Raw genomic sequence first — 26,877 nt, 5'->3', positions numbered from 1 at the left:
AAGCCTGTTTGCCCGCCTCCTGCCTGCTGACCATGGCCCCTGGGAGATTTGGCCCTTTAAATACAGTATTTGGGCATATTGTATTTTATTATGCTGCTGCTGGCCCTTTAAGAACCATCTGGGGACATACTGTGACTTTTGGGAACAATGCCCCTTTAAGACTATGGCCCCTGGAAGATATTGCCTGTTAAAGACTATTTTAGCAGATTGGATTTTAAAAGAATTGCTGCCCTTTAAATTGTATTGGAGCAGTTCTGCAGCTTTAAATTGGCACTTCGGATGCAGCCGAAGTGCCCAAGTAGTCGAAGTGGCCGCCATTCGACAAACGAACACGTGGCCATCTTTGTTCATTCGAACGAGGTCAGCGGTATGTGTAGCCAAATCCATGGAACTGAAATCGGCTACACATTTCAACGAACACCGCTGACCCTTACCTTCTTCTACACTCCGCTTTCAGCTGCAGAGACTAAGTCCCGTTCGGCAGTTTGAACTCACTGCTATACTAAGCTAAATGCACAAACTACACATTTTTCTGTGTAAAATAGACCGACAAAAGCCCAAATCCATGGAACTGTTTTGGGCAGGAAAATGTGCTTGCGGTCGGCCATAAAGGACTCCCAGCTAACTTTTTATCTACTGGATGGATTTGTATGATTTAGAGTGTTTATATTTAAAGTGTGCTGATTCTGAATATGTAATTTTTATGAAGATTGGGCGTATATTTTTTAAGTTATAGTACATGTATAAAAACTGTATTTTTCCTGCTTGTGATAATTATGTTAACCATTGTGTACAATAATTATATCACAGGCAGAGGGGAGGATTTTGTGTATAATTGATGGGAGTGTTTTCTGTAATGTACGTGTGTTATTGGTTGTTTTGTAAAACCCTGTGGGCAGTACTATGTGTGTAGATTGTGAATAAAAGAGGCTGTATGTGCCAGTACAGTCAGTTCTGCTTGACCTCAAAACGAAGTGTCGTCTTGTTATTGAGGGAATTGGATTGTATGCTGATTGCCAGGAGTGTAAGCTGATTGTATGCTTTTCCTGTTCAGCTGTTTACAGCATTAATATGCTTGAGAGCATTCGTATGCTTCACTGGTTCGGTGGTTGTGGTGTCTGCTGCAGTGCTTGGAGTCCTCAGGAAGCGCTAGGTGCATCCTTCAACGGAGGTACCCAGTCGGGGTGCCCGTCGATCTGTTACACTATTTTTTTATTTAAAATTATTTAAATGTATAGGTATTGAAAGGGTGACATCATATTGGCATGGTGGTGACAAGGTAAAGAAACTTGCTCAATGTGAAACCTATTAGATTCACAAACTCCAAACGTTGGAGCCAAAGGGACTTAATGTAAGTCCCTGTGGACTTAATGTGGATTTAATTAGTTTTTTTATGATTTGGACTCTCTCTTCTATCATATCTCCTCCTCTTTGTTTTTGGTTTATGCACCATTGGTATATCTTTTCTAAATGTATTATTTGCCTCTGTACACATATGTCCTGTATACTCTCTATATGGGGGATACCAATCACCGATTTATGATAGGTTTCAAAAATCTGTGATTGGTATGTATGAAAATGCAGTACATCAATTTAATCTAATAACTATTTTGAATATAATCGAAATATTAGGTATTTATGGTTTAATGTACCTATTCACCCTGATATATCTGGTGTTACTCTTAACAAATAATTCTATGATTAAAACCATTGTAGCAAAAGAAAAATAGAAATATAATTTTTTTTAGTCTATCGTTAAATTAGGGACATCACACAACTGGGTATACAGTCATGTATTATAAAAATAGGTATGTGTGGTTACATTAGATTATGTTAATTTATTTCAATAATTATTGTTTAGAACATGAGAAAGAACAATTGACATTCATCAATTATTGCACATATTCACTTTATTATATTCACTGTCACTTTAAAGAATTAATCTTTGATTGAATGATGTAAAAAAAAAAAAAAGATATAATTAATAAAAGAAAAGAAAAAAAAAGAAAAATAATTAGTTATGCTATGCAATAATCACATGATATAAGTTCATTTTCTTGCACTTTAATTCATATTGAGGGTTCTGATTAATGATCATTAGTGATGTCGCGAACATAACATTTTCCGTTCGCGAACGGCGAACGCGAACTTCCGCAAATGTTCGCAAACGGGCGAACCGCCATAGACTTCAATAGGCAGGCGAATTTTAAAACCCACAGGGACTCTTTCTGGCCACAATAGTGATGGAAAAGTTGTTTCAAGGGGACTAACACCTGGACTGTGGCATGCCGGAGGGGGATGCATGGCAAAACTACCATGGAATATTACATAGTTGATGCAGAGTCTGGTTTTAATTCATAAAGGGCATAAATCACATAACATTCCTAAATTGTTTGGAATAACGTGCTTTAAAACATCAGGTATGATGTTGTATCGATCAGGTAGTGTAAGGGTTAAGCCCGCTTCACAGTGACAGACCAAACTCCCCATTTAACGCACCGCAAACAACCGCAAACAGTCCATTTGCACAACCGCAAACTCCCCATTTGCACAAGGTTGGATACCAAGCTAGCCATGTCCCGTTCCTTGTCCTCACTGATGTCATTGAAGGTCTCTTCCTCCACCCAGCCACGTACAACACCAAGGGTCCCCGAAAGGTGACAACAAGCCCCCTGTATTTTTTTTTTAAAATGTACACTACTGTTACACCAGACATGAGTTGCACTGGTGTGACACTGTGCCCGGGCAGGCCCTGAAACGCACACGTGTGAAGGAAACTGACTGCTATTATTTCACAGTCAAATTTCTAGTTTTTTTAATGTACACTACTGTTACACCAGTGATTGGCCCACGTCATGCCTACGCCCCCAAAACGTTCGTGTGTGGGGGTGCTGGAATGACGTGGGCCAATGGGAGCCTGAATCAACTTTGGGCTCCCACTGCCCCTTTAAGAGCGAGCTTGTGACTCGAGCCGTGCTCCTAGTGCCAGGCGGGCCATGTGGCCGATCACTGCGGTCAGTGCACGCGGCTAAGTCAGAAGATGAGATCAAGCCGCATGCGGCTCGTGTGGAGGCAGGAGTGATCCAGCCATGCGCGGCTCAAGCTTAGGAGCCAGGTCGGTCCCAGGATAAGGTAAATACAGCCACAACCACTTATCCCAATCACACACCTTTCCTAACATCCTATCCCATTAAAAGCATATTACCGCATATTTAATAAAACAGATAGACCCCCTACTTCATCCAGGTTACCGATCGATGGTTCGATATTCTGAGCTCTCTCTGATTTACTGTACACGACTATTCGATATTCCCACAAATTTTATATAGCATTTTATGTTTGTTTGAGACCACCTTAAAAATATTGGATATCGCTAAAAATCATGATCACTATATTCTTTCTCTACAAACCTCTAAAACGAACCAAACTACTCATCCATCCACTATACCACTTTATCCCACCTAGAACTAGTGCCCAGTTAAAATACTTGACTCTTACTTACCCACACTCACTCATGCCACACACATTTCACCACTACTCTCACTGAATCCCTCTGACTATGGCTAAATGCATCTTCTACATCAGAACACTACTCCTAAGATCGGGTTGTATCCATGTCTCGGGTCTTTCATTTAGAATAGGGGCAGCTTTGGTATCCTTCAACACTGACACTCCAGTGCATATTATTAAAAGATTGGGCAGATGGAAATCCTCAGTCTACAACCGATATATTCCTCATCCCGAGTAAGAAATGAGGAAAGCTTTTTAAAAGTTTGGCTTTGTAAATTTGATGCAATAAGTATGTTTTTCTTTAATACCTTTTAACCCTCTTTGCATGAACCCGATTTACATATATTACTAATATGTTTCTGAACCTATATATTATATTATTCACTCACTCTCTGGGCCGGCCTAAGACATCATGCTGCCTAGGTCCTACGATAAATGACTATGGGGGATAATGTATAATAAACCCAGGTTACTGGCTATGGGAGAGATAATGTATAATAAACACAGGTTACTGGCTATGGGGGGATAATGTATAATAAACACAGGTTACTGGCTATGGGAGGATAATGTATAATAAACACAGGTTACTGGCTATAAGGAGGATAATGTATAATAAACACAGGTTACTGGCTATGGGAGGATAATGTATAATAAACACAGGTTACTGGCTATGGGGGGATAATGTATAATAAGCACAGGTTACTGGCTATGGGAGGGATAATGTATAATAAACACAGGTTACTGGCTATGGGAGGGATAATGTATAATAAACACAGGTTACTGGCTATGGAGGATAATGTATAATAAACACAAACACACAAAAAAAAAAAAAAGAATGCAGCTTCTGAATGAATCTAAAATGGATGCTGTCCAGGAGGTGGGAGGGTCTGGGAGGGAGGGTCTGCTGCTGATTGGCTGGAATGTGTCTGCTGACTGTGAGGTACAGGGTCAAAGTTTACTCAATGATGATGAATAGTGGGCGGACCGAACATCGCATATGTTCGCCATCCGTGGTGAACGCGAACAAGCTATGTTCGCCAGGAACTATTCGCCAGCGAACACTAATGATCATCCATGGTATTATCAACCCTTCTCTTTAGCAGATCAAATACTTGCTGTTTTGTTTTACTAATACCATTGTTACATCTTGCAATATCTTTGGCGACCACTAGAGGTCGCACACTACATCTGTGAACTCTATGGCACATACACAGCCGTCTTGATCTGTGTGGCTTCTATCATTTAGCGAATGGAACGCAGAAGTGTTCAATGAAACGCACTTCCAGTTCCAATTTTCGGCAGATGTTTAATTACCAGCCGAGACATGGGAGATAATTATTTGAAGATCTAGAGGTGATCCAGTGCAAGAAGAGAACCAGTAGGACCACGGAGGAGAAACAACGCCCTCTGAACCACCAATGAACTCAGTGATCAGCTCTATTAAAAGGGACTCTGGGGTTGAAATTGTTAGGCTGTTATCTTTGTATAACCATCTGTAATTTACTATGATTTTATGGTCTCTGAGGAAGTTCCAAGTGTAGGACGAATTGCGTAAGACCACAACTACTGCTGTTTTATCAATTTTATTTGATTTATTTAAAAAAGCCGCTATTTTATACTACCATCCAGAGTCCTGATTTCCTGCTATCCTGCAGACAGCGGAGAGGGATCCATGGCCCCCAATTACATTGGGGGAGGCACCCTTTGAGCGCATAATACGTCTACATCTTGTGATGCATTTTTGTACAGGGCAGATTGTTTGTTAAAATTGTATTACACTATGTTTTGCCTATGTTCTTTTTAGATTCCACAGCCTTATCCCATATGTGTTTTGCTTATATACATGTTCTGGCATACACACACTGTTACACATACACTGCCAGTAACATACACTGTCAGACACATGCACATGGGGACATAAAAACACTGTCACACATACACTTCCAGTAATACACGCAATCAGACACACACATACACACATATATATATATATATACACACACACAGAGATATATACACTGTCACAAATACACTGCCAGTAACACACACACACACACAATCAAACACATACACACATACATGCAGACAGACACCCACTGTCACATGCATACACACTGTTATCCTGGTAGTATAGTAGTGATAGTGTGCTGTAACACTTGAAAGCAGCCATCATGCTGCTTCCCTGCTCCATTATGATGCACAGCTTGACGTAGTAATGGAGCAGGGAAGAGTGTGCTGCCTCCTGCCAGGAGGGACAACACACTTACACTGTGCCCTCTGCCCTGACCTAGCTCTGAACTCCTTATCATCCTCAGCTACCCTCCGATTAGCTTCTCCTCTTGGTGGAGGGTGCCTGGGCTGTGCTTTCATCCTTTTTACTGTGGCCAGCAGTTCCCATGAGTGAAGGAGCTGTGCCAGGCCCTCTTCATGCACTATCCCCTTGCTCAGCCAGCTCACAGTGTAACCAGAGAGGTTGCAGCTCTCCTCTGCCCCACCTCTCCCCCCAGCATTATCTAAAAATAAAAATATGGAGGAGGAATGGAGCACAGGCTGCAGACATATCAGGATAGTGTAAAATCTAAGGAAAAAAAACTGCAGCCTGTGCCTTCGCTCCCTTTCCTAGTGCCTTCCTTCCTGCTCCGGCTGCACAGAGGGAGCTGAATGTTGAGCTTCCTGAAGTTCAGATTGTGATGACTGTTAAGGCCACTTTGTTGGGAATTTAGAAGTTATAAAAAGCAGAATTTGCAAACAAATTTAGTTTCAATAAACAAATTTCATGCACAACTATGCCAATCATGCATAAATGACTTCGGGGTATGAATACATACCTTATCAATTTCCATACATGAGTGCTCATGGGAAGGGGTTAACAGTTCTGACTATCTTTTCCATAATTTATTACTTTCATATTTTTTCTAACATTTTTGCATTGGAAAGAGTGTTCTCTTACACCACAATTATCTTGGTATAGGAAGCAAAGCTGCATACACGCAGAATATCTGCACAGTTAGCAGGACATAATTGTGAAAGCACAAAAGTCTGCAGGTATTTACAAAGAAAGGTTTCATAAATTGGAACAGATTTTCAAGACATACAAAACAGACACTTTTCGAACACTTTGGTAAATCTCTCTCTTTGTGTTTTTATGCTCTGACAAAATGTTACGTGAACGAAACATGGCCCATGTGTATACAGTTCAAAGGAGCGTAAAGATTTACCACAATGTACTACAATGTTCATCTACTACAAGGACATCCAGTAAGCAAATATTACCTATGGGAATCAAAAATCTTCTTTAGAGTACAAACGTAATATATTTACTTTGCAACTTTTACTGAAGCCTGTAGAACAACTTGATTTTTTTCTCATGCAGTATATAAAACAAATTAAAATAATTCACATGTAAATTATAAATGAAAGAAAAGAAAAAAAATAGTTTGTTTGTGCAGGGAGTGTTATTTTGAAAACAGTAATGATTTTGTTTCAAGATTAGAGGACATGTAAATGTGTAGTATTGCCTTCTTTTGGCCCACCGAAACATGGTTGTGCACAACATGATCTTGAGTAATTTTTCAACCTAAAGTTCTCTGTTACTTCTGGAACATGATGTCAACATATCTCTGTATTTCCTTGTTCGTTACATTCTAGGACAGCAGGTTACACATAGAGTGTGGCTAAACCCCACATCTAATAGTTTGACTCACCAGTCTAAACGAACGAAGAACGGAGAAGCCTCCAGTTTTAGTAAGCATCACTTCCATTAAACTGAGGCAGACAATGAAGCTGTCAAATATATTCCACCCCTCCTGAAAATAATAGTAGGGATCCAGGGCAATCAGTTTGAAAATCATTTCTGCTGTAAAGATTCCGGTAAAAACCTAGAGATAAAAAGATAAAATCATCTACTCAAACAGACATGTTCATTAGGATGTATTTATGTTTTGTCTTTCTGTATTATCCAGTTCAATATGATTAATTATAAAACATGGTATAAGGAAATTATTTATGCATTGAGATTCAGTCCATATGCAGATATTAGGTAAGTATCAACAACACTTCCTAATGTCAGTGATCAATGGGATTTTGCCATATTTAGAGTATTTAGGGACTCTCTTAAGAATCATATAAATTGTTAGTTTCCTAAACTGACTCCAGATCTAGGGCTGAACAAACCTGCTTAGTACTGAATAAAAGCAAGCAAATGTTTTATTAAAAATAGCTTCAAATTGATGTACCATATCATATTTTTTATCATTGATTGTTGCTCATTGTGTTCATTCAAAAGAATATTTCACATGTTATGTATGTCATTTTTAAAACTAGGAGTATTTATTTTTTCATGCGACTTTTAGATGGCTAAACTATGATACATTAAAGGAACACTATAGTCACCTAAATTACTTTAGCTAAATAAAGCAGTTTTAGTGTATAGATCATTCCCCTGCAATTTCACTGCTCAATTCACTGTCATTTAGGCGTTAAATCACTTTGTTTCTGTTTATGCAGCCCTAGCCACACCTCCCCTGGCTATGATTGACAGAGCCTGCATGGAAAAAAAAAACTGGTTTCACTTTCAAACAGATGTAATTTACCTTAAATAATTGTATCTCAATCTCTAAATTGAACTTTAATCACATACAGGAGGCTCTTGCAGGGTCTAGCAAGCTATAAATATAGCAGGGGATAAGAAAATCTTAATTAAACAAAACTTGCAATAAAGAAAGCCTAAATAGGGCTCTCTTTACAGGAAGTGTTTATGGAAGGCTGTGCAAGTCACATGCAGGGAGGTGTGACTAGGGTTCATAAACAAAGGGATTTAACTCCTAAATGGCAGAGGATTGAGCTGTGAGGCTGCAGGGGCATGTTCTATACACCAAAACTGCTTTATTGAGCTAAAGTTGTTCAGGTGACTATAGTGTCCCTTTAAATTGGTAACACAAGAGTTCACCTACTACACTTTTCCAGTACAGAGAGTTTTATACAGAGTTGTGCTGGGATTACTATAAAATCAAGGGTATCTAACTTCAATTAACTAGATGCTTCTGAATTATATTCCCAAATTCCTAATTCTACCAGAGAAAAGTTCATGGATGTGTAAATGACACACATCATATGAGCTGCACTTGGACGCATATATGAGTTGAATGCAGTTTGTTTACATTCAACATCTACCACTAAGAGCAAACTTGTATTAATACAAATAAAATACTTACATTGTTGCCCATAGCGAGAACAGAGGAAAATTGATTAGTCATATGAGCGTGTTCTAGGGCCATGAAAATGGTGTTCAGTACAATGCAGACTGTAATTGCAAGATCTACAAATGGGTCCATCACAATTAGTTTAACAATGTGTTTCACTTTCAGCCAGGTATCACAACAGTCCCAGATCAAGACACTATTTGCAAATTTATACCAACAAGGGGGGCATTTCTGTCTTTTTTCTTCCAGCTCTGAAGTGAAAATAAACATACATTGGTTTTATTACCTTCAAAAGGCATGTCAGTTAATTGTCAAGTAGCACACTTAATTTACACATCATTATAAGTTATATGAAGCAAACTATAGATCTATCAAAGCTATATAAAATACGAATTAAAGATTTTAAAATGGACATTAATATACATAATTAAATATAATACAAAACATTTATGCAAAAAAAATATATAGGGAGGGTGAACGATGAAGGAGAACATTCACGAGTCTGTAGATCATCAAATGCTGACAGCCAAATTAAAGTTCAGCATCCAACTTACAGGACATTCTTCAGGACATCCGTTCTTTCAGGATACCCAAAGAAAGTGCTCTCCAGAATGTTGTGATGGCAAGGCTCCTACACTTTATATATTGAAACAACAGACAGATCGTGTTTTATAACATTTTAAAATAGTTTAATACATTTATGATGACCTTGTTTTTTTGTGCATTTATTGCCATACTGGAATAATGCTTGTTTCTTCTCTGTGTAGACCTAGGTTGTTTGTGCAGTACTCTGTATAATCTTGGACAGAGCCATGGTATACATATTCTGGTCAGCTCACTGCCGGCTAATTCATTAATCTCTGGCAGCACTTGGATATCTATCTTCAAGTGCAATCTGAAGAGTAAACACCTCCAGCACTAGCCTAAACTACAACATGAAGCCCAAATGTTACTGGAATACTATCCCTAACCTTAGCCCTACTTTAAACTAATATTAAAACACTTACTCCAACCTTAACACACTCATCCAAGATTACAAAATATCATATTATACTTGACCTTCAGTCTCCTGGTTTTGTTCTAATGTCCATATAAGCCATTAAAAGCATTATTTTACCATAATACATGGTCCACTGTTATGTATCCTTTAAATAAAAAACACACATAGGGAACATGCCTCCTATCTCTAAACTTGGTTTTGGTTTTGGTTTTTCATGCATTTTTGATTTCTAGAATTGTAGGTTTTCCTGTATCTGTTTTTCCGCCAAATAACACAGAGATTGGCTAAACTCCTGAAGGTGCATATGTGTGGGATATAACATATAGTAGATCAATGTCACTTAAAATAGATCTTTTGCTAAAGGTAATAGCAACATACCTTCCATTGTGTTAGTTATTATACTGGCTATACTCAAAGCTCTTTGCTTTAATGTAGGATCCTCAAGTAAATCCATTGAAACCCTGTATGAACTTGTTCTTCTCTTCTTAACATCTGTCTCGGTTGTGGTTCCCTGAAAATGTAGCACATATATTAAAATAAACTCAAAAACTAAACAAACAAAAAAACTTTATCCATGATATAATATAACATAAATTACAAAATCATATAGTATACATGGTAGTTTCCCAGTTGTTATAAAACTGCAAATGCCATAATGCTTTGCCAATCTTATAAAAAACATAGTGGATATGGCATCTTTGCCAGGCTGGGGATCGATCTTTTTGAAGGGACACCCCGGCCGCCTAAAGCACTTTAGGTTGCTTTTGTATTTGACCAGTGGAGTGTCCCTTTAACTACCTTCTATGAGACAAACAAAAACTGATGAGCATTACTTTATCCTCAGTTATTACCTCTGGGGGGAGACCAGGGGAACCACCAACCAAGGACACCACACCATTGCAATCTACTGTGCTGTGCATTTTTCCATTCATAGAAAGCAATGGTAACATCCTGGAAGATCTGCTTATCTGACTGAGATTACTGTTACGTCGCTCTACATCTCTTCCAGGCACAAAGAGTGAATCCCTTCGACTGTCATTATCTTCAAAAGTGCTGTGTTCATCATCTGCAAAATCATTTTCTGAGCCTATGTCTTTTGCATGATCCCTAAAGCTGAAAATGCTGGCCTTGCTGCTCCGTCTTCTTGGAGAAAACAAAAATCCACGGACACTCAGCTGTGGCTAGAAAAACAAACAGAGCAAGTGGACCAGTAAGACACGAACAACATGATGGCATAAGACACAAAAAAATATTATTATTAGTGTGCCTTGCTGATAATTAAGTGTGTGAATGTTCTTGTATTACAATTACCTAAATTGTGATCTGATCTTCATCTAACGCGTAAGGATATACAAAAAGAATGAAATTATACAAAGAGCAAAAAAAAAACATGCTAAAGAAAAATGTTGGACATTTAACATTAAAAGTGTCTTTCACTAAATAGTACTTGGTTGAAATATTTAAACTGCAAAAGAACGTCTCAATTTCAGCAGAGTCAAAGGGTAATTTACTAAACACTGAATTACTGTGAATTAAATCTGAACAGCAAAGTAGTCAACTCAGATAGAGAAATTCTCTAGGTCAGCTATTTTGCTTTTAATTTTGTTATTTAGATTTAGTTTGCAATAAGTTGGTGTTTAGTGAATAATAGTAGAGATTTTTTTTTAAATCTGATTTTTTGCTCTAAGTTCTTGGTCTTCAACTCAAGTTGCTGCTTATGAATAGATACACAACTGTGCTTTTTTATTCTTACAAACTGTATTCTGGTTTTAATAGATGACTGTCTACCTACAATTCTATGAGAAAGAGAAATGTATACAATTATACGAACATTAAGACCCCGTTTACTGTTTTATGGCACAATTTTGTATAGTTCTACTACTATATTTATTTTCTTATTGTTAAGAAATTTCAGTCATCTGTTATTTAATACCCCTAAAAGAAAGGTCTCCATAGCAACATATCATGTAGGTGTTTGCATATGCTTAATAAGGCATAATGTGTATGAGATGTATTTTATTAAGTGCATGCTAACATTTTTAGAACTTTAAGAGACTTGAGAAAAAAGTGGAACATTTCATTTTTGCCACTCATCATAGTCCAAAGCACAAAGGTTTGGTCTGTGCACAAACTATTTTACAACGTCTTCCCAATAAAACAGTCACTCAATCACTACTAAATCACCAGAACAAAAAAAGATCCATGACATCTCGACATTTATTATTTCTCTACAACTAAGGCTATGTTTCAAGACAGTTTAAAATTGAGTGGTCTCAAAATGTTGACATCATAATAAATTGTACACTGAAATTTATTTTTTAGTTTTAAGACAACTAAATTTTACGCTGTTTTGAAATATTGACTTCCCATATGTTTTGTTCCCTGTACCTTTTATCAACCATGTTCTGAGTCACATTTTTAGTGTTCATTAAGTGTTCATCAAAATGATTTACCTGTTTTCTATGTCTCCTCCAGTTCTTCCTCTCTTTGGCACTCTTGGAACTCAACTTTGATACTGTAGAGGAACATTCAGAGGTGTCATCCGGTGCAGCATCTTCATTTAGGACCTGTGACTCGGCATAAGCTGCAGCTATAGCCTAAATAATAATTTGGAACTTACAGTTTAATGAAAATTTACCAATAGAAGACCATTTCATCTTTCTACACCTTATCATATTTTCTTATATATCGTATCACATAAGAAAAGCTTTGCCAGGTGTTAATTCTACTAAAGCTTACACATTGAAATGCAATTATTGCTCAACATGTATTTTTCTTGAAAGTAAATGATGTAATAGACTTTTCTATTAGAATTCTATTTTGATAAGACAATGGCATTTTATGCATAATTCAGTCTTTGGAGGATTGTATCATCTTCTTGAGGACAGACATAAGACTGATCAGGAAGATACCCTGGTTGTGGAGAGACAAACAGTCACCAAATAAAAGTTCTTGTTTTTTGCTCAACATATTGGAACATTGAGACAGTTTAATGATAACTGCATATAGCAGACCATCGTTCCCTACATTATATCAGTCTAGTAGAAAGCAGTGTGCAGGTGGTGACAGTGACTTAGCATGATGTATTGTAGTCTAGAAGTTGCCATAAATACTTGCAAAGACTTGCATAAATAATACACACGAAGAACTGCTTATATGACCTAGTTAGCTTGTCATATGGGCTCAGTGAATAAATACCACGATCATACAATGAAAAATGGACTATAATAACTGATATGGTGCATATGATTTATTAAGAGGAGTAGATACAAAAATAAGCATTAGTGCATTAATGCATTATATAAATTCTTGTGTGCTGAGTTTGGGGTTTGCAGTACCCCTAGCATAGAACTCCTGTATAGTTTTAGTACAATGTCAAAATCCTATTGGTCTTAGCATGGTTAATTCCCTCTGCCTACCCCTGTGTGGTTGTAATTGTTATTGTTCTCTGATGTTGTTCCTGACTTGCCCTCTAGAGTGCACCCTTTCCAGTACATCCTACAGCTACCTAGAATGTGTGTGTATAAACAACAAACTTGCTTGCCCATGACCTACCAGACATTTCATTCTATTCATAAACTAAAGGATAATGGTGACATAGATAATATCTTGCATCTAGGCAATTCAGGTGCCTCATTGATGACCTACAATGTATTGGGTGTCACTTATAGATACTGGTTAACCTTGGGCATTCTAAGGTAGATATCTATAATAGGCAGGACAGGTTTTCCACAAATTTCCCTAGGCAATAACTCCAACCAAACAGAATATTTGTCCATTGGTGCTTGTAGGAAAGGATAGGAAATTGTAAAACAAGCCATCTAGTCAGTTAGTTTAAGGGAGCGAGAGAGCAATATGGAGGAGAGCACACATCTGGTAATGTAACATCCACAGGTACTTGTAAAGCTTGTTGTAAATATAGTATATACATTGTGTAACTGTTAGTCTTGTATGTTAAATGTATGTTTCTTATTTACCTAGGCCTAAGGTGTGTTTTTTAGATGCCTCTTGTTTGTTGATCTAATATTAAACATTGCATTGGTTGAACTCAGCACTCTCATTTATTGTTTGAAGTCCACATATTCTATTGAGTTAACACCTAATTTGATTTATCATATAGAAGGTGTTAGAAGCTTGAATGTTTAATAGCATGTTGGAAACAAAGAGACTACCGGTAGTTCCTGTTGGTCCTAACTAATTCTGTTAATTCCGTAGCAATGTTTTATTCTATATTGTTATATATATATATATATATATATATATATATATATATATATATATATAAATCCAATAACAGATGGCTGCACTCACGGAATATTCAGTTTAAAATATAGCTTTTATTCCATATCCATAAAATCGACGTTTCAGTCCCTCTTGTGGACTTTCATCAGGATTAAAAGATCATCAGACAACATTTTACTTATATAGGGATACAATTATTGTAAAAAAATATGATAACTCACCCCAGGTGTGCTCTTGGTGAAACTCGGCGTTCTGGCCGTTGCACTGCGCATGTGCGAGATAGTGCCCGCCCCCTTACGTGACGTCATCACGTCATGACGCTTCCATTAGTGCTGAAATGCGGAAGTGTATCAAAACCATCACCATGGCAACCCATTGCCGAGAACAACCCAGTTAAAGTGCAAATGAATGATAAACAGAGCAGTGCTGCATATTCTTAAAAACTTAAGAATCTATCAGTGTTGCAATGCCTAGTGAACTCTGGTGATAAATATGAAACAATGATTTAGTGTTATGCTGTATAGTCATCAATGTGTGTAATATATTGTTCCTCTAGATCACTATAATATAGAAAGTGCTTATGTGCAAACAAAGTGCATGGTTGCAAAAAGTGCCATTAAGTAATAAAAGTATTTGAACTTTTAAAGTGACAAAACATTGTGCCAAGTGATTTAGTGAATTGTTAAGTGACTTCTCTATATAATTATAATTGCTATTAATGTGCAATAATACCGTACCACTATACATATACAGTTTAAAATTATCACATAAAATAATTTAATTTAAAAATCAAATAATGTTACTGGTGATCCACATATATTGCCAAATACTGGGAAAGGATCTATACTATCCATATATGTTTTGTTTATATATATATGCACCAAGTAGTTGTGCATACCTTCCTATACGTTATTGACTGTTACTCAGTCTCCATTATTGGCTGTTATGTGGATAACCAGTGTATTAAAATATTAGAGCACTTGCATTATGCATAATTCATCCTTATTATGCATACAGGGGCTAACGCAGATCATATGTTTTACAAAAACGAATGAAGTGATAATGACTCATTTAATCCCTTGGGAGAAACAGTGTCCAACTCGTGTATCCAGTATGCCTCCCTATTGAGTAGTACCTTCCCTCTATCGCCACCCCTCCTTGATAACGGGATGTGGTCAATAGCCACAAATTTAAGTGCGGTTAAAGGGTGTCCACGTTCCAGAAAGTGTTTGGCCACTGGCTTATCTGATTGACCATCTCTGTAAGCCAGCCTTATACTGGACCTGTGTCCCCGGATACGCTCACACACTGCCGTTTCAGTTTTTCCCACGTAGCAAAGTCCACACGGACAATTCAATTTATATATCACGTGTGTTGTCTTACACGTTATTGTGTGTTTGATGGTATACACTTTATTATTGTGTGGATTGTTGAACTTCTTCGCCGGGATCATATGGCTGCATGTGACGCATCCCAGGCATCTAACAGACCCCCTTATTTGTTCTTTAGATGTGGCTCGATAACTCCTGACCGGATCTGTGTGGACAATGAGGTCCCTTAGATTTCTGTTTCTTCTGAAGCAGATCATTGGTGCTTGTTTGAATACTTTTGGGAGTGTTTCATCACTCGTAAGTATCTTCCAATTCTTTTTGACTGATGCTGCTACTTGCGGGGATGCTGGTTGGTATAACATAGGAAAGACGAGTCCAGTAGATTTGTTCTTGTTCTCTGTGGCGCGTGCACTCTGTGCTTCTTGGAGCGCTCTATCCAGAATCTGGCCATCATAGCCTCTTTGTAAGAACTTGATTCGCATCTCTGTGATCTGTCTCTCCATAGTCACCATATCCGAGTTGTTCCTAATGACTCTTAGGAATTGTGCTTTTGGTAATGAGTCTCTCAATGCTTTAGGGTGTGCGCTATGGTAGTGTAGCATTGTATTCCTGTCGGTGGGCTTAGTGTACAATGAGTAATGAAGGTTGGTTTCTCCCACCTCTATCCGTAGATCCAAATAGTGTACCTCTTCCGTGCTGATTTCTGCCGTGAACCTGACTGGTGATGGTAAACGGTTCAGCTCTTGGACCATTTCCTGCGCCTCCTCAGTAGATTGGACCCACGTCCTCAACAAGGCATCGTTTGATCTGATGCTCATCATTATCAAGGACGTCAGAACAGACCTTACAGAAACTAATCAGAAAATCACTGCACTTGAAACAGAACATGCCTTGCTGTTAACAACACCAGAGGGTATTAAGGCAGTACAGAAATTGAAAGAAGAGAGCTTAAGGTATAAAACTGAACTGATACATTTTAAAAAACAGAAATTTGAAAAAGTGACCCAGGACTATCTAGATCACAGAGTGTATGGGTGGTTGACAGGGAGATCCAATACTCAAAGACCAAGGAGAATACGTAAGAGAATACAACGGCCTCCAATACCTACCATAGATATCACTTCAGGAGAATCTGCTTCAGATACCGATAATCAAAATCCGAATCAAGGAAATGCAACACCTTTTTTAGACGCTGGGGAAAGTGGAGCGGTGACGAGAAGCCGAGACAGAGGAAACATAGAACAAGGACAAGGAGGGGACATAAAGGGAAGAAAATACATACAGGGGAAACCGCCACGCAGGAGATAATCCCCATATTCAATTTGTCACATAGATCTCTAGATGTAGCAGAAATAGACCTCCTGAGTAGGGGTCTATCGTTTGTGCCGACATCAAGAATGGACTCCTTTCAATGGAAAATTGAATTGCACAAATTTGGTAGAGCTATGAGACTTAAGGAATTTTTCACCAACTCACTTGAAACCACTGGAGAAAGTATGGATAGGACAGGAGAATCCTTCCGTGTGAAATCCACTTTTGACCCTCTGTCACACAAAGCTTCTATAAAATCATTTTTATCAGTAATGAACAAAGATGCAGTGGAACATATGCAGCAAGATTACAAAAAGAAACAAAATATAACGAAACAACAAAGGAAAGTCATCAAAAGTCTGGCTGAAGACCCTACAATCATAATAAGGTCAGCCGACAAGGGGGGAGGTATTGTGATAATGGACTATTCCTATTATGCCACAGAATTGAAAGCACAATTGTCCGACCGCAATACCTACATACCACTGGAGAGGGACCCCACGAAGGACATCCAGAACAAGATTGATGACGTCCTCAATATGGGCCTGATGGCAGGCTATATTGATCTAAAACTGCAACAGTTCCTCGCCAAACAACACCCACGAACACCTGTAATATACACTATCCCCAAGATCCATAAGAATGCCAACCGACCGCCAGGACGCCCAATAGTTTCAGCAATTGGAGGCGTCCTAGAGCCTATTGCTAAGTGGTTGGATTACCTCTTCCAAGATCCAGTTAGACAACTACACACCTGCATCAAGGACACGCCTACCCTCATCTCCAAGATTAAAGAAATACAGTATAATGAACACAAACCTGTATTAATAACCATGGATGTACAAAGTTTATATACAATAATACCGCATGAAGATGGCGTGGAGGCCATGCGGCAGGTATTGTTAAGGTCCACAGCATACAAAGGTCCACCGGTAGAGTTCGTGTTGGAACTCCTGATGCTTATACTTCAAAACAATTACTTCAGATTTGAAGAAACGTGGTACCTTCAGATAGCTGGCACGTCCATGGGGTCAGCAATGGCACCCATGTACGCGAACGCATATATGTTCATCTATGAAGAAAAACTAATATTGGAGCAATACAATAACAAAATCATATCATACTACAGGTTCATCGATGACCTGTTCATTATCTGGAGAAATTCATCTGAGGAGGCGCAGGAAATGGTCCAAGAGCTGAACCGTTTACCATCACCAGTCAGGTTCACGGCAGAAATCAGCACGGAAGAGGTACACTATTTGGATCTACGGATAGAGGTGGGAGAAACCAACCTTCATTACTCATTGTACACTAAGCCCACCGACAGGAATACAATGCTACACTACCATAGCGCACACCCTAAAGCATTGAGAGACTCATTACCAAAAGCACAATTCCTAAGAGTCATTAGGAACAACTCGGATATGGTGACTATGGAGAGACAGATCACAGAGATGCGAATCAAGTTCTTACAAAGAGGCTATGATGGCCAGATTCTGGATAGAGCGCTCCAAGAAGCACAGAGTGCACGCGCCACAGAGAACAAGAACAAATCTACTGGACTCGTCTTTCCTATGTTATACCAACCAGCATCCCCGCAAGTAGCAGCATCAGTCAAAAAGAATTGGAAGATACTTACGAGTGATGAAACACTCCCAAAAGTATTCAAACAAGCACCAATGATCTGCTTCAGAAGAAACAGAAATCTAAGGGACCTCATTGTCCACACAGATCCGGTCAGGAGTTATCGAGCCACATCTAAAGAACAAATAAGGGGGTCTGTTAGATGCCTGGGATGCGTCACATGCAGCCATATGATCCCGGCGAAGAAGTTCAACAATCCACACAATAATAAAGTGTATACCATCAAACACACAATAACGTGTAAGACAACACACGTGATATATAAATTGAATTGTCCGTGTGGACTTTGCTACGTGGGAAAAACTGAAACGGCAGTGTGTGAGCGTATCCGGGGACACAGGTCCAGTATAAGGCTGGCTTACAGAGATGGTCAATCAGATAAGCCAGTGGCCAAACACTTTCTGGAACGTGGACACCCTTTAACCGCACTTAAATTTGTGGCTATTGACCACATCCCGTTATCAAGGAGGGGTGGCGATAGAGGGAAGGTACTACTCAATAGGGAGGCATACTGGATACACGAGTTGGACACTGTTTCTCCCAAGGGATTAAATGAGTCATTATCACTTCATTCGTTTTTGTAAAACATATGATCTGCGTTAGCCCCTGTATGCATAATAAGGATGAATTATGCATAATGCAAGTGCTCTAATATTTTAATACACTGGTTATCCACATAACAGCCAATAATGGAGACTGAGTAACAGTCAATAACGTATAGGAAGGTATGCACAACTACTTGGTGCATATATATATAAACAAAACATATATGGATAGTATAGATCCTTTCCCAGTATTTGGCAATATATGTGGATCACCAGTAACATTATTTGATTTTTAAATTAAATTATTTTATGTGATAATTTTAAACTGTATATGTATAGTGGTACGGTATTATTGCACATTAATAGCAATTATAATTATATAGAGAAGTCACTTAACAATTCACTAAATCACTTGGCACAATGTTTTGTCACTTTAAAAGTTCAAATACTTTTATTACTTAATGGCACTTTTTGCAACCATGCACTTTGTTTGCACATAAGCACTTTCTATATTATAGTGATCTAGAGGAACAATATATTACACACATTGATGACTATACAGCATAACACTAAATCATTGTTTCATATTTATCACCAGAGTTCACTAGGCATTGCAACACTGATAGATTCTTAAGTTTATCAGAATATGCAGCACTGCTCTGTTTATCATTCATTTGCACTTTAACTGGGTTGTTCTCGGCAATGGGTTGCCATGGTGATGGTTTTGATACACTTCCGCATTTCAGCACTAATGGAAGCGTCATGACGTGATGACGTCACGTAAGGGGGCGGGCACTATCTCGCACATGCGCAGTGCAACGGCCAGAACGCCGAGTTTCACCAAGAGCACACCTGGGGTGAGTTATCATATTTTTTTACAATAATTGTATCCCTATATAAGTAAAATGTTGTCTGATGATCTTTTAATCCTGATGAAAGTCCACAAGAGGGACTGAAACGTCGATTTTATGGATATGGAATAAAAGCTATATTTTAAACTGAATATTCCGTGAGTGCAGCCATCTGTTATTGGATTTATGGATACTTGGCCCTGGTAATGCACCCGGTTTGGACTAACTAAGCAAAGACAGCGTGTGTGCAAGGTATAATTTTTATTTTTTATATATATATATATATATATATATATCTTTTATATATAACTTAGGGTTGTTATGCATTGTGTTGATATACATAAGCAAGATAATACCTGTTTTCAATATGCTTCTATTGTCTAGATACGTTCCGTTAGTGAGTTGTTCAAATAAGCCAGGGATTTATGGTAAGGTCTATGTAATGTATGGTCTATTATATTTTTTTCTAACTATTCCTGGATAATTTGTAAATACATAAAGCACATGACACAGGTTAGGCAGATTATTCTCATATAAGTCACCGTCAGATATGGTGCCAACAAGCCACTAATATAGGTAGCTATAGTTAGGGGAAAAGTATTTAGTCCTATGCTGATTTTGAACGTTTTCCCACTGACAAAGAATTGATCAGTCTATAATTTGATGTCTTTTATCCAGGTAACGAGCTGAGATTAGGAACACTCCCTTTAATCTCAGCTCGGAACCTTTATAAAAGACACCTGGGAGCCAGAAATTTTGCTGAATACTAATTTCACTCATTGACATCAATATATAACTTTTTGACATGCATTTTTATGGATTTTTGTTCTGCTATTCTGTCTCTCACTGTTAAAATACACCTACCATTAAAATTATAGACTGATAATTTCTTTGTCAGTGGGCAAACGTTCAAAATAAGCAGAGGATCAAATACTTTTTTCCCTCACTGTATAGGTAACTAAGCTGTTGACATAACCATATTACCATAACATTAATTAATAATTAATAAAGCATAAGTAATTCACATCTTTTTTTCTCCTTAATACTCCTATTAAAGGCAGTTCTTCAGCTCACTACATTCAGTCTGACTAATGCTTGTGGGTGTCTTGGGGAAAAACTATACCACTCTTATTTCTTTGGAAAGCTAAATCCCACCATTCTCTCAGCAGAGATGACCCCACCCAAATGGGGTGGGAAGGAAAAATTACCCCCTGGAGAGCCTCCTGGAAGCTAGTGAAGGACAGCGGAATGGGACAGGTTTGCCAGTTACAAGCTGTTCCCACACTTTTAATGTATTTGCCTAATAAAACATTTAGAAGTAGACTGATCATGTCACACAATTTTAAGGTGTGACACACAAGTTCATAATCCTCCTGATCACCGGCCAGAAAAGCTCTGTCACATGCAGTGGTGGACCTACCGCGGTCGCAAGGGTTGCAACTGTGCCCTTAGGACCCATGCTGTTAGGGCCACTTGATGCAATGTATTTCCATGGACCCGGTCAGTGCTGTGGCGCGTTAACATGAGGTCAGAGTGCTGGGATGAAGTGACAACCCCGGTCACTTCCTCCCAGCTTACACAGAATACAGCAAGGGAGGAAGATATCTGCTGTGGGGGAGGAGAAGGAGAGTAGAGGAGGCGAGTCAGAGTGTGAACTCTGACTCCCATCAGCTTTAGCCAGCCACTGGACCCTAGGGAAGTCACCCTCCTGCACCTAAAAAGGTAGGACACAGAAGGGCGATTAAAACATTTGCATGTGTGTGTATCTGTGTCTGTATGTATGTATGTGTGTATATATTTGTGTCTGTATGTATGTGTGTGTCTCTATATGTATGTGTGTGTCTCTGTATGTATGTGTGGGTGTGTGTTTGTGTGTCTGTATGTATGTGTTTCTAAATGTGTATGTGTGTCTCTGTATGTATGTGTGTCTGTTTGTATGTGTATCTGTTTGTCTGCATGTGTATCTCCATGTGTGTATGTCTGTGTATCTGTATGTCAGTGAGTGCCCTATGTATCTATATGTGTGTCACTATTTGTGTCATTATGTATATCTGAATGTTTGTCATTAAGTGTCTGTGTATCTGCATGTGTGTCTATATGTGTACCTGTCTGTATGTGTGTCTGTGTATCCAATTGTATGTGTCAGTGTGTGTCTGTGTATCTGCATGCGTATCAGTGTTTGTATCTGTAGGAGTGTCATTGTGTGTATCGAATGTGTGTCAGTTTGTATGTATGTGTCTGTGTATCTTTGTGTTAGTTTGAGTGTATGTGTATTTGCATGTGTGTCAGTGTGTGTATTTGTGCATCTGTATCTGTCTGTGTGTCTGTGTATCAGCATGTGTGTCAGTGTATGTATGTGTTAGATGGTGTGTATCTGCATCTATGTCAGTGTGTGTTTGTCTGTTTATCTGCATGTGTGTCAGTGAATGCATCTGTGTGTTAATGTAACTGTCACCCCACCACACAGACTGTCACCATCTTCACCCTGCCACACTCACAATAATACTGTCACTCACCCATGCCATACTCACTTCCGATCGCTCTGCCATATTCATCCTATCACACTCACCTTCTCTAGTATCGTCCCACTCATTCTCAATCACCTTGTCACACTCGCCCCCTTTGACCCTGCCACACTCACCCTATCACATTAACCCCTCCAATTATATCATTCACATCCCCCCCCTTCCCAACCATGCCACACTCACCCTGCGGGGCATGAATAAGACACATGGAGGGGCTAATGCTTAGCAAATTCAATAACAATAAATGGAAATACACAAACATTAATTATTGAAGGCATGACAACAATGATATCATCAGTGAAAGTGAAGTTGTTTGCATTTTTCACACACAAACGGCACTTACACTGACGCTATAATTGTTGTGATAAGTTTTACTGTTTTGAAACACTAATATTTGTTTCCAGCGAAGTCTCCTGAGTATAACAGTACCCCCATGTACAGGTTTTATGGTGTTTTCAAAAGTTACTGAGTCAAATATAAGGCTTGTGTTTTATTTTTTTCACATTGAAATTTGCCAAATTGGTTATGTTGCCTTTGAGACCGTATGGTAGCCCAGAAATGAGAATTATCCCCATGATGGCATACCATTTGCAAAAGTAGACAAACTTAGGTATTGCAAATGGGGTATGGCAAGTCTATTTTAGTAGCCACGTAGTCACAAACACTGGCCAAAATTGTCGTTCAATTTAGTTTTTTGTATTTTTCACACACAAACAAATATTAACGCTAACTTTGGCCAGTTTTTGTGACTAAGTGGCTACTAAAAACGACTGGACACACCCCATTTGCAATACCTTGGGTTGTCTACTATTGCAAATGGTATGCCATCATTTGGGTAATTCTCATTCCTGTGGGTCTCAAAAGCAACGTCACCAATCTGGCGAATTTCAATGTGAAAAAACTGAAAAATTTAACATGCTATATTTGACCCTGTAACTTCCTAAAACACCATAAAACCTGTACATAGGGGGTACTGCTGGATACAAATATGTGTATTTTATTGCAGTAAAAGCAAACAGTATTATGACATTCACAATTAAAATGTCATGCAGAACAAAAAAAATTACATTTCTTAATTTCTCAATTTTTGTAAAATATTTTTTTTTTGTCAATCTTTGTTTTATTGAGGCATATTTGGTTTAGGGTACATAATAAAGAAGGGAAGACAATAATAAGTTGTACAAGTTGGGAATGTCACATCACAATACATATTGTCATAGAGAGTCGTCAGCCTCATTTTTGTGAAGAACAGGTATATAACGGCATAACAGATACAACCATAAACAGCGCCTGGCTATGTGGATTATTAAAGTAAAGAGTCAGTAAGCTATACAACCCCGTATACATGCTGTGGGCGATTGAATCGACAAGTTAAATTTATATCAAGCCAACTTTCCATTACAATACAGTATGTATGATACATATGGCTTGACAGCGTATATTTCTAGCAAAAACAGGCGAGTAAATGTTATATTGAGACTTGAGTTTAAACACGTTGAGAATTTGCGTCAGGCTAAATAACAAGTATTTCTCGAGGGTCAGCAGTAGGATAGCTGCCCGAGCCCAAGATTATTACAGTACAGTGTGACCTGCATGGAGATAACGTTAATGGTAGTACCATAAGCACTTATTAGGGAGTAGCCGATTTAGTTAGTCTAGCTAGTATAGTATGGGGATCAGTTAAGGCATCATGCTGTGTGTATTACTAAGATTATAAAGGTTACCAATAGGCTAAACCAGCTTGTCTACCCCAGCGTCGGCTGAGTGGGGATATTTAGGCTGATAGGGTTAGGTTAGGGTACATATACTAAGCTAGGCAAGGGGAGATCTGTTGGAAGCATGGAGAGGGGCAAATACCACCAGTGGTCTGCTACTCAGGTTAGTCCTTAAGTTGTCCAGCGACAGGGGGCCAAATCTGGGCCCAGAGTCCCGCTTGCATCCGCTGCTTTTAGGCCGCTGACCAGGGTCTCTGTAGTGGCTGTGCTGCTTCCGAGGGTCGCTCGTCTTCTGCCTGAGGCCTTGGTGGGCACTCGCGCCTTTGTGCCATTGGACCCATCATCAGGACCGTGGGCCCAGGGTTCCGCCGGGCCCCTAGCTTCTCCCTGGGTGTATGGCAGGCTGGGGGGGTGTTGGATTCCTCCCGGTGAGCACCCAGCTCAGATGAAGCGTGAGCGTTTTTCTCGGACATGCAATATCTGTGAGCGGTGTTTGTTGAGCTCCGTGTGACAGGAGTATCTTCGGGTGTCTGGGCCTGTACCTGGTAGTGCCTTGTGTGCCAGAGCGGATGGTGGCTGCTGGTTGTCCTGCGTCCGTGAGTGCAGGTCGTGTGCACGTGGTCTCCGCCATCTTGCGTGAGGGTCTCGGGCTGCATGTCGATGCATGAATAAAAAGCTGGTAATCGTGGCTTGAATTGGACCGGGATCACCCCCCCGGCCCAGAGGGGGGGGAACAGGGCCGGGTCCGCAGGTTTTCCACGCTGGTCGGGCTCCGTCAGGCAGGATAGCGCTGCGGCGGCCGTCCGCTTCACTCACCGCCAGTATAGGTCCCGCCTGTTGCAGCGGGTCCCATCCTCCGAGGGACTAGAACTGTCAAAAGCAAGCCTCTCCTCGGCTCAGGCAGCCCGTTGTCACCGGGGGTCGCAGATTTCGCCGGTAACTCTCCCAAAATTACGATTAGTAGGCTATTTGTGCCTCCAAGTGCAGGAGACGAGCTGGCCTGCGACCGCTCAGCTCGGCGGCCCGGCCCCGCCCCCCTTGTAAAATATTTTATTCATATTAAATTATGTTTCATAGCTAAATGTTTTATGTTAAATGAAAGCCCTATTTCTCCTTAATAAAATGATATATAATAAGTGTGGGTGCACTTAATATGAAAGAGGTGAATTACGGTTGAACAGACATAGAGTCAAATTCCAAGTTTTGTTTATGTTTTATTTTGATCAAAACGTGTACATTTGGCTCAGTCCTTAAGGGGTTAAATTTCCTCCTGTTTTCTCTTTTTTTTATTGCCTATAAGGCTGCTGGTGGTTTTATAGCAGGAAATCTAAAGGTCAGCATATGCTACTCTGATTGATGTTAAATATTTATCTTCTTAGTTAGTAGTTAGATTTTTTTTACACATTTGATTGCCTCCACCTGTGTCATGTAAGCATGGGCATTGATTCTGGAAAACCTCAGCAGATAACATTCCTGATTGGTTCACCTACTTTACCCTAATGCTTATTTTGCTGCAACATTCAGTGTTCAATGTTCAGAATTACTGGATTTCTATAGCTGGATCAATTAGCCATTTTTCAGATTGACCTGCAATAATTGATACATTTATATACAAATACCTCAGGAAATATTTTATATCTTTGACTTAAAAAGTATTAATATTAATTCGACAAGCTTCTTTTGGTGGGTTATTCCATAAAGTATAACGTGAATAAACAAGACAACTGCAAACGTAATCCAAAATAGCTGCAATTTAAAATATCCTGTGCATCACCTATTTTTCCAGCTTAGCTATTTAGCTATGACATTCCTTTGTACGTTAAACATAATTCCCATGAGTAACCCCATTAATAACATTTCAGGTGTAGCCATATTTATAAGATAAAAAATAGGTGCTAAAATAGAGCAAACTGCGAACTAAAGAGCAAACTACACAATGCAAAATGTAATTTTTCACAGTATTTAGAATTTTGTCTTAGAATATCATACTATTTTCCTCAATAAATGTGAGCATGTGATAATATAATAGACAGACAATTAACCCTGCAGTAGCCATGACTCCTCTAAATGGCTCTGTGTCTCTTATGCTCTTTCAGGCATTGATGTAAATGGTTGCAAATAGAGATTTAACCCCCTTAGCGCGGAATGATGGCACCATGAGAGGAATGCTTGTGTAGTGACGGCAGTTATACTGCATTTTATATAGATGCACCGTGGGAAAAAAAATAGTGCCTGGAACGCAGAACTGCCAAGGTTGTGTGTTTTACTTCCACCCCAACCCTCTCCCTACTGCACTACTGAACCCAGAAATTGCTCAATACATTTGCTTGTTTATAAGAATGAAGAAGTGTCAGAGAGACAGTTCTATTTTTAATTTTATCATTTGATGACTGTAAGATAGTCTATATACTATAGAAAAAAATCCGCTCCCTGAAATGGGCTACATCACTAATATTATGTGTGGCTTCTTAACATACCTAATTTCTTTCTCTCTCAAGCCTAACCAGCACATGCTAATTTTGTTTGTTAGGGAAGCTAATCTCCTATTGATTTATAGATAAAATGTTCTGTTCCAGTCTAAATAAAATTATTAAATGAACAGACGTATGTAACAGGTATGTTCATTTAAGGATGTACAGTTACTCAGTAATCAAGTGCCAGATGGCCAGCAGAGGGCCACTTGTTACCATCTCTGATCACTACATGTTAAACGTATCCTCTTGCAGTGGAGTTTAACCTTCCACAGGCAAGGCAGTGGTAATACCACCTCCTTAATTAAAACTTGAAAACCCAGGTTTGTGTCCTGGTGAGATCACTTTACCACCATGAGCCAGACACCTAAAGATATATATCCACCTCAAATCCTCATAGATTGTACATTTTTTAAAAGCAGTAAATTCTTTACCTCAAATATCCTATAATTGTAAACACATAATTCTCAAACTATACTTTGTTCACACGTTTTAATTCAAAGTTACAAACTGTCTGTTGTTTGCCAATTA

General features: G+C 38.9%; 1 protein-coding gene across 1 annotated transcript in view; it reads right to left on the bottom strand.

Annotated features, from left to right (window-relative positions):
• LOC134571437 (sodium channel protein type 2 subunit alpha-like) overlaps positions 1–26,877 on the bottom strand; it is a 122,330-nt gene that overhangs the window by 37,773 nt on the left and 57,680 nt on the right. Inside the window, exons 12-16 of the mRNA XM_063429687.1 lie at positions 12,165–12,308; positions 10,563–10,892; positions 10,090–10,222; positions 8,724–8,962; positions 7,215–7,388 (exon numbers count right to left, since the gene is read on the bottom strand). Of these exons, the coding sequence (XP_063285757.1) occupies positions 7,215–7,388; positions 8,724–8,962; positions 10,090–10,222; positions 10,563–10,892; positions 12,165–12,308 (1,020 nt within the window). The remainder of the gene's footprint in view (positions 1–7,214; positions 7,389–8,723; positions 8,963–10,089; positions 10,223–10,562; positions 10,893–12,164; positions 12,309–26,877) is intronic.

This window comes from Pelobates fuscus, chromosome 8 (genome assembly GCF_036172605.1).
Source record: "Pelobates fuscus isolate aPelFus1 chromosome 8, aPelFus1.pri, whole genome shotgun sequence".
In the NCBI taxonomy this organism is placed as follows: domain Eukaryota; kingdom Metazoa; phylum Chordata; class Amphibia; order Anura; family Pelobatidae; genus Pelobates; species Pelobates fuscus.
This window is presented reverse-complemented; position numbering and strand designations above follow the sequence as displayed.